Source organism: Malurus melanocephalus, unplaced genomic scaffold (assembly GCF_030028575.1).
Source record: "Malurus melanocephalus ecotype Western Australia unplaced genomic scaffold, MMel_1.1 scaffold_375, whole genome shotgun sequence".
NCBI lineage: Eukaryota > Metazoa > Chordata > Aves > Passeriformes > Maluridae > Malurus > Malurus melanocephalus.
Window position 1 is genome coordinate 686,611 of NW_026623607.1, and position 9,658 is coordinate 696,268.

Genomic DNA, 9,658 nt, shown 5'->3' on the forward strand with positions numbered 1-9,658 from the left:
CAAAAATCCAGACTGTCAAATGATAATGTGAAGCGTTCTGAAGATAAGCATTTTGTAATAGGGCTAAGCTCAGAAAGCAAATAACTCCAGTAACTGAGATGTTTGCCCGCCTTTATTCCACATTTTTTTAGCAGAGCTGACGCAAGCTGATCAAAGGGAGTTGCTCATTGGTTCATTCCATACACTCCCATTTGTCTTTAAATCACTCTTCGACTGCTCTAGGTTGCATATGAGTAAACTTTTTCTTACAGGTGGAATTCCTAAAAGATATAACCTGCCTAGCAAGTGAGGAAAAGAACCTGCTCAACTCAGAGGTAAACTTTTTTTCTTTGTAACATTTGATCAATATATTTTAGACACTGGATACATCCTCAGAAATTGGAGATTATAAATTTAATTAATCTGTAAATGTAAGTTCACTGTGAATGATGGGGTCCTTAAGATTTACTGACATGGTAATTTGTGCTGGAAAATATCTTTGGTATTTCTTCAGGAATGAAATTTAGTCTTCTCTTTTGTACAGAAAATCAAAACCTAAGCAACCATAGAACCAGCAAATGTGTTCAAAATTGCCCAGTGAATTACAAAATGAATGATTGCTTTGCTCTGCAGCCTTTGGATAACTTCTAAGAATTTTTTTTCAAAGCTCTTGAGTTAGTTGGCTAATATGTCTTTAAACAAATGAGTTTGTGAAAGCGGGCTTTACATTTTAATGGTTTATTCCACAGTTGCAACACTTATTTAATTTTGAAATAGCCACATAGAGTATAATATTATAAAGTCACTGTCATGAAGATGAAGAATCTGGCAAAATCTGCTAAATTGGATACCATGGAGGAGATTACAGATATTGATATTGCAAAACCCATGAAAGTGTTAGACAGATCTGTGACCTGGCATTATTTGCCCAGTGGTTGTCCATTCGCCTAATGTTCTAACTGCAGACTGGACATAAATCAATAACATTGGGAAATCACATGCCAAAAATTTCATCATTTTCCAAATCATTGCTGAAAACCATTACTTAATAGATGATGCARAATCGTACCCTGTACTTGAAGAGGAAAATTAATTTTATAAACTCTAATAACAAGTGAATTTCCTTTGCAATGAGTGTTTCCATCTTAATACCATACTTTAAGAAAAATCTTTTCTGTTYAGCTAAATGCTACAAAAGGCAGCAAAAACATCACTGTGCTAAAGCCAAGTTTGAGAGACACTGGAAATCAAAGAGATTTCTCATTTATATTTAGGCGTCAAATTCATAACTCTGAAGCAGAAAGCATTAAATCCCAGGGAAGGTAAAATAGATGMACTTTAGTGTTTCTCCTTCAATATTACAGGCTGAAGTTCTGGCAGGGCAGGGCCCAGGTCTGCCCAGCCTTGGTGGTCATGCTTTTCCTCAGTGCCAGTGCCCCCCATAATCTAAATATCCTGCAGGCTGAGTAAGRACTCCAGAGGTGCAGGGTCACCCCATGTCCCCCCCAGGTGAAGAAGTGACAGCTCTGCCCCTCCTGTGGTGCTTGTGGGGAGAACAGGCTATCAGGGCTGTACATCTTCCCAAACCCCTCGGAGTCTGCAGCGCTAGGAATCTGAAAAGATGGATTGCCACCAACTAAGGGACCGGCCCTGCTGCAAAGTTTTACTGAAGTTCAGAGGCACCACTGGTCATAATCACAGTGATCAGTGTTTGCAGGATTCAAATCCAATGCCTGTTTCATGAGCCTCAGTCTCCCTATATTTATGCCAATGGCTTTCAGCTCAGGTTTGCAGACTACTTGAGCTCTACCAACCTCTCCCTAAAATGTTACAACTGCAAGAAAGCGGGTTCTGTGCAGATTTAATCTTGCCACCTGAGTGTTTGTACTTTCATGGGAAGAATTCTAGGATTTCACAGATTAAAAACAATAAAATAAACCAGAAAATCACTGCTTTATGAAGTAATATCACAGTCTCTTGATATGATACTCATAAATCAGATGACTCATGTAAATGTTTGACAGGGCAATGGCCGGATCATYCTTATACTGTAACATGTATTTTCAGTCAATTTTTCCAAATTGTTTGCTGGGCTGCACAGGCTTCCATCTTCAACCTAATCTTTGTGAAGCTTAATTCCTGGCAAATTTTTTGCTAGCTTTTCCTCCATTTCCCATAACTTTGAAGATCTGTATTTTTTGGCCACCTCTGGAAAAGACATATCTCCAACAATAGTTAGGCAGTGCACCCAGGGGAAATTTTACCCTCTACCAGAACAGGGATAAGCACAGTTAGATTTGCTTTTACAGCACAGGTTAAAAATAAGCATCAAGAACTGGAAAAAAACCTCTTTTTCTCAGAGAAGGCAATGTCTGTGTTTGAAGACAGTTCAAACTGAATGAAACCACAGTTGTTAGAGCTCCGTTGRGGGTGGAGGGATCGGAGAGGGGTGTTACTGGGTTTTTTGTCTTATGGAGTTRTTCATATCCAGAGCTGCCAGAATCCCCCAGGCACTGGAAGGTGAGTGCCAGCAGCACTGCCCTGATSCCTGATCCTCTCACACACATTCTGTGAGGCAGCAGAAAGAAATAAACCCAGCCASTCTGTGTGGTAGGAAATTTCCTAATGCACTGTGATATTTCTTCTCCTTTTCAGTTGTCTGGTCTGGGTGAATGCTTTTAGTCAGAAGCAAGGAATCTGACTTTAGTTTCTGGCCTGGAGTCAGTTTTAACCTCCAGGGTTGGTATTTAAAGTTCATATTTCCATTTTAAGCACATGCACTCCAAAATCTTGCCACTATAGATATGTTTGTAGATGTTCTTAAGAACAGCATGTGATCAGTATCAGAGGATAGTGAAGGTCTGGACAGAGCTRGACCTACACACCCACAAATTCAAACCCAGGAAAAAGATTATTAAATCATTGCAGATTTAGGGTTACAAAGAGCCAGCCTTCAAAATTATTTGTTTCAGTGTTTTCTGATATTGTTATAATGGAATGCTGAGCTGCATTCGGCATGTGATATTTATGAAAATGGTCATGAATCTGGCCAGTGTGCCTGATTGCAAGGCAGCAGATAAATGRCCAAAAAACTGTAACTGTGGCCCCAAGTGTGCCAACAATGTGCTTTCTGATCTGTGCTCACACTGGTATCCTCTCATGTGGGGTGGAAATATAAAATGCATCAAGGAATATCTTTAGGAAGGGAAAATCATTGTAGAACTGCATCATATTTTGCACAGTGTTTTCCTCTTGAATCTGGAAATAAACAAAAAAATTGACATGTGTATCTACAGCTGAGTCTGTAACACACAGCTGCTGAAATCCCAGAGGTGAAGTTCTCATCRTTAATTTGGGTTGTACATTTTCATTTGGCTCATACAAGAAATAAGGAATTGAGCATTTATTCACATGATTTTAGAAAGGCAGGAATTTTTCTAATGGGGAAAAAGTAATCAGTCTTATATCCATGTAATAATCCTGTATGAGACAGAGCTTCCAGTGATGGGTAAAATAAGAATTAAACACCACCGAAGAACAGAAACTGGCTTATCWGAATTGAACCTCCTAATTATCAAAAAATGGTCAGACAGAGATGCTCACCTCTGTCAAGATCCCAGTGAAAGTGACAAATCTACAAAACATTTAAACTTGTGACAACATTAATCTTAAAATGAATGGGAAAGCCTGCTATACTCTTTTTTTTAACAGCAAGCATTTCTATATCACCCTTCCCTAGAAAATCTAAAGCAGCAGTTCAGGAAATTATTTTCTGCTCTCTTTGTATTTTTTCCAGATGCTGGATATCCACTGTGCATCTGTTGGCCTCTGCAGTCTTTACCATTTGAAGGGAGACAGGAGGACCAAGAGCTGGCATATAAAGAGACTTTTATGCTTGCCCAGAATTTTCCCAGTCTGCAACAGTTTCCCCTCTTAATGCTATTACAAAGATCAAACACAAACCAAACAATTCACACTGGTTTATCTAATTTGAAGAAAACTCAAATGAGTTCTGTTGTGTTTTGTTTGCAGAACAGAGTGTTCTGACAGCCCCTGCATGACAGAGAGGACCAGCAAGCAGACGGTGCAGTGCTGTTTACCCTGAAGAAGAGTGTGTGTGTTGGAAAGCGCTGACCCTTCTAATGGATCGCATGGAGCTGCAAAAAGTCAACATCGAACCTGATGACCAGAGCAACAGTGGGGAAAGCCTTGAAGACAACTACACAGGGCTGGCTGATTCAGAAAAGGCTGCAATCAGCAGGTAAGCATTTATCTGTTCTGTTAGGGCTAGAAAGCAGTAATCAATAAATAAGTTTCACTAATGGCATCTTGGGACATTTTCCCACAGCACAGACCCTTCCTGCTCCATAGTCCGGAGGTTTATCCAGCACAGCAAGGCAGCTCAGGTCCCCCSTGGGCAGCAGCCACCACCTGGAGTGACTTCTGCAGGTTCCCAACACAGAGTACCCCTTGGCAATTTCCAACTTCTCCAGTCAGACAGTGTGAATTAGCACTGTCTCAGAGCAGTGCAATCTCAGCACACAGGGGGAATGATTCCGGGGCAGGGTATYGAGGGTAGCCAGGACAGTCCACTGTCAGGCATTCCCCAAAAACCCACCACAGCACTAACACCTGCATGGCTGGAAAAGCCATCTCAGAAGCAGTCATCAGTCTCCAGCTCTCATCCTGCTGCACCCCAAGTACAGCAGCTGCAAGGCCCCTTGCTCCTCAGACATGAAGTTTGTGCTCAGCTTCAGCATTCTGCTTTCCAACATCTGCAATCATATATAATCTGAAGGTTACTGGGTTTAAAGCTAAATTCCAAATTAAAGCAAAAATCTACTAAACATGCCATTGGACATGAGAACTTTACAGGAGAAAAGAGCTTTTTTTCTGAAGGATTTTTAAATATTCATTGCAATGTCAAAGGAAGCTTTTCACTGATGACAAAAGTGACTACTCAAATTAAATGTATGCCATAAGTTTTATCAATATTTTCTTGTTTTTCTTTGTGTTCAGTGTCTTTGCTAGTGATGATGCAGAAAGTCAGAAGTTCCTTACAAATGGAGATCTGGATAAAAAGAAATTAGAAGACTATAATGAAGAATATGTAAGTTTTATTTATTTTTAATGAACAAATGAATGAATAATTAGAAAGTAGATCTTATTGACCTGCATTTTTTCTAAAAGTTTCAGTAACCAATATTACTCTGGAGCTCAGCCAGCATAATTTTGGCTTTCAAATAAACACATTTTCTAACATTTAGTGTGACAAACYTTTCTGTTGTCTCACAAGAAAAACTGAATATTTCCTTCACAAATAATCAAAAATTCAATAATCAAAAATTCAATTCACAAATAATCAAAATTCCTCAGATCACACTTGAACTTCAGTAACACCTCCACGTAAAGTCAGTTGAGATGCTCAGCCAGGGTGGGTTTGCACCCATTTTCCTGATAAGACATTTGGCTCAGAATGATTTTGTTGTTGCTATATCCAGGTTGATGTGTGCCTTAGTGCACCCCTGCCTGTATTTCAAGTTTCCAGCATCAGTGTAAAGGAACCCACACCCAGCTCCATTGCTTTCAAGAAAGGACATCATTATTTTGGCTTCGTGATGCTGAACATTACATGGTCAGCATACCTTCAATACTTTAGACAACTCCACATGCAAGTGGAGGCACTGCACCTGTTCCTGGGGTGCACATGTGGGTACCTCTCTGCTCAGGATTTAATGTTATTCATTTCTTTCTGAATTTGGTGAAAAGAAAGGCATTCTTCTATCAGTTGTGTTACAGATTTTATTAAGGTATGATCACATAAAATCGAAAATATTATTTGTGATTGCAAGCTAAAATTGAGAGCCGTTTCCCTCTGTTTTCTTTTCCACTCAGTGTCTACCTCCTTCACACTCCATCCTCTCTCTCCTGAGTTTTGTCTTCTTCCACTCTTCTGCCTCCAGCCCTAAGCACTCAGTGCTCTTCACTTTCCTTCCCCAGACACACTTTTAGCTCCCCAAACAAAAAAGAGCATCCCTACTTGGAGGAAAAAAATCAATAATCTGTTGCATTATTGTTTTTTAAAAAGTTGAATATTTAAAAATCAATAATTGGGAAATCTATTTGTTAACAGCATATATTTCCATAGAGGCTGGCCAACACAGCCAGTGTGACTATGCCACCTTAGCTGCCTGTCAGGAATGTAGGCCTCCTCCTCACTGTGACAGCAAAAGAGTGGGAAGAGGCAAACACTACCAGCACAGCCATCTTTGGGATAAAGAGACCYCTTACGGTGGCAAGTGCCTCTGGGCTTGAGAACCTTGAAAAATCTCAACCTTTAAGGATCAAGGGAGCAATGASGATAGTTAGCCCATCATGCTCAGAAAAATGCAAATGAATTGCCATTTTCTGTTCTTGCATCCAACAGCACCGGGGGAGAACTTCCTTTGGAATGTCCTCGTTCAACCTCAGCAATGCCATTATGGGCAGCGGCATCTTAGGGCTCTCCTATGCCATGGCCAACACAGGAATTATCCTTTTCATGTAAGTACATAGAAAGAAAAACAAATAGAATATAAGCAGGGGTCTGGAGCTGAAGTCTGTATGGTTAGAGAGGTATGTTAAGCTTGGTTTGTTAGCTGTTGATTCTTCTAAGATCCTCTGCAATGAAAACAGTTTCGCTTCACCACAAGGAACCATCCACTGCTGAAAACCCTTTTATTTCTGTAATATTTCAGACCTCCTTTGTATTGGGAAAACAGAAGGAAAGAACAGTATATTGGTCCTAAAAGAGCAAGAGCAATCTTGCTGGTTCAGTTCAGGAATCCAACAAGGGAATTAAACCACTCTTAAATATATTTACACCAATGATCTAATCACTATGCAGAAATGGAAGAAGGATATTCTATATAATCTGAAAGGGAGCATGCTTTGAATGAAAAGGCATTCACAGTATTTAATGTTGCAGCTTCAAGTCTGTTTGTACCCAATGTGCACAAATGACAGCACCCGTCTGTGCCTGACAAACAATAACCACACAGAATGGGTTTTGATCAACAGTAACCTTTAGCCATGGGAAGTATTTTAATCAATGGCTAACCTCTGACTCATTTTAATGAGACAAACTATCAAAAGAAACATTTTGGTTTTCTTTTTTTAATAACAGATTTTAATTTTAGCTGAAGCCATAATTTTAAGTGCCGTGAGACTGGAATAAAGCATGATATTACTGTGTGACTATGGGYCATTTTTGACATTACAGAAATCTAACATCCTTTAGTTGTTTTTATACAGCTTCTTGCTTGTGAGGACTGTGACTATGACAGCAACAACGTTTGAAATGTTACATGTAGCTTCCAGTTGCTAAGAAACATCTCCTGTTTGGCCAGTAGAAATTTTAACTGGAAATTAATTGTAGATTCAAATGCTGTTCTGTGTAAATGCTTCATAACACCTGCACTCAAATGGTTTAGATACAGTATTTGATGAGTAAAAAAATGGAAGCCAGTTCTAAAATAATCTGCATCAGGGTCAGAAAAAAGTAGGAATGTAGGATYTTTTTCCTCCAGCTTTCTCTGAACTAGTATGTCCATGAATTATCACTGGAAAGAAAACCATGATATGTTAAGACTCACTAATGGGAAAATAAATATTACCTTTGTAATACCTTTATTCTGAAACTCCGTTCATTCTGGCAGCTGGCTATAAATTGTGAATCGAACCTAATGACATTAKCTCTGTTGGCAGTGCTAAATAAGAAGTAATGCTAAAGCAAAAAACAAAGGACATGTCCACCCACAGCTCACTTTCTTTATTACGCTATTTCCAAATTTTCTGCATGAGAACATTCTCCCTTCTGGTAGAGGAAAGAGTTTTATTTTAAAGTATAAACTTGTGTGTAGATATTGCTATCCCCACAGCATTTATCCACTTGCTGGAAGTTCCTCTGTTTTCACAGATCATAGTGTTAGTGTTAGTGGGACAAATCCCATCTACTAAATGGACACAACTGGACATTAATTCTAATTTAGACAGTGCTGACAGGATTGTCTAAATTTTTGTAACTTTGTGTTCTCATGTTGTCCACGTACTTTCATTCTGGAACACATTCTTCAGGGTGAAGGCTAAAGGAGGGCTCCTAAAACTCAGAAACTCCCCAGGTATTCCCATTACATCCCTCCCATGGGGGACGCTTGCAGAGGCACTGAGACTGCACCAGAGCAACCCTTCAGCTGTCCAGCATGATTTAGCAAGTGTAGCCAGGAGGTTTTGCACCTCATCTGTCAGGAACAGACCATGTCCCTCAATAGCAGCTGTGTGGGTGCCCCTGAACCAGGAGGGCTCCATCTCAGYAGGATGCAGTGACCTGAGACACAATCCCCCCTTACCATATTGCATGAGCCCACAGCAGGAGAGACAACCCTGCCCACACAAAGGTGGCAGCACCATCTGTCTCTCATGAAGAGGGAAACTTCAGAGGAAATTGTTATGGTCTGATGGTCATCACCTGGCCCCAGGGCCCCTGTCTGCTCCTCGACTGTAACTCATTTACAAACTTGGCTGTCAGTGTCTCCCATATCCATATCAAACCACSTGTTCAGTGGAGTGGAAGGTGTGGGCACAGCGTCCGGTTCAGCCATGGAATGAGGTGCATCCATATTTTCTAGCTGTGTCATRTTATCATCGCATTCCCTTCCTCACCAGCACTCATGCAGCTGAAGACAAGATGGTTATGGTATTAAGATATGTTGTCCACAGTGCTGTGCCCTGAAAATGTCATACAAAGCTACATTTTTCACCAGCAGTTTAAAAGAGGCAGATAGCTGAAATCACTTAGGATGTACCTGYTGTGAGGAAGGAACATGGCAATAATCAGAATTATTTAATTCAGACAAAGGTACCTGCAAGCAGGCTAGACTAGACTAAGCTAAGAGTGCTCCAAGAGCAGGTTTTCCAATGCTGTGACACGCTTTAACCTTATACAAGATTTCTAATGTGGTGGCACAGCAGGCAACTTACCTCCACTGCACACTGCTGTGGCAGAAGTCAAAAGTAGCCACCAGTCAGGAAGTAGACTGAAGTTGTCCCAATCATGATTTTGTTATAAGTTTCATTTTTGTGGGGTCTTTTGACAGCTCTGAGTAAGGAGAGAGATGAAAATGAGTGGCCAGTGGGCAGGTAAGAGCCCAAAGACCAGATTCTTGGATAGAAAGGTGTTCACTTTAGTAGGATCTTATTAAGATATGAGATTCTGTCATTGTGGAACAGCACAGAACAGGCACTTGCTGCACTTAAATAATCCTTCAGGGGCTTTCAGAGTGGGTAAGGTGCAACTGTATTCACAGCTAAGCTAYTGCTTACACTTAGCTCTGCATTTAGCACTGGGAGACCAAAGAACAAACTTACTGCAAACTATTTACATGTTGAACTTCATGAGAGGGAGCAAGTGTATGTTCCAACCAGCTGAGTATCTCAGATGTCCTGCTTAGGATTCTGATTTCTTCTTTGTCTTGCAGAATTTTGCTGCTCAGCGTAGCAATATTGTCACTCTACTCGGTACACCTCTTACTGAAAATATCAAAAGAAGGAGGTAAGAGGGTCAGGATGTGATTGGAAGAGAGTCCCTACTGCATGCATGTATTTTACCTTGGAATGTAATTCATCAGTGTAGTGACCCATG

General features: G+C 40.4%; 1 protein-coding gene across 2 annotated transcripts in view; it reads left to right on the forward strand.

Annotated features, from left to right (window-relative positions):
- The first annotated feature begins 217 nt into the window (after nucleotides 1-217).
- The window catches only part of SLC38A4 (solute carrier family 38 member 4), a 22,415-nt gene continuing 12,974 nt past the window's right edge, over nucleotides 218-9,658 (forward strand). The window contains exons 1-5 of one of the 2 annotated variants that reach the window (XM_057378792.1): nucleotides 218-314; nucleotides 3,776-4,240; nucleotides 4,999-5,089; nucleotides 6,407-6,522; nucleotides 9,495-9,568. In XM_057378792.1, coding sequence (XP_057234775.1) covers nucleotides 4,122-4,240; nucleotides 4,999-5,089; nucleotides 6,407-6,522; nucleotides 9,495-9,568 — 400 coding nt within the window. In that variant the 5' untranslated portion in view covers nucleotides 218-314; nucleotides 3,776-4,121. The remainder of the gene's footprint in view (nucleotides 315-3,775; nucleotides 4,241-4,998; nucleotides 5,090-6,406; nucleotides 6,523-9,494; nucleotides 9,569-9,658) is intronic. The other variant, XM_057378791.1, reaches the window with a different exon arrangement.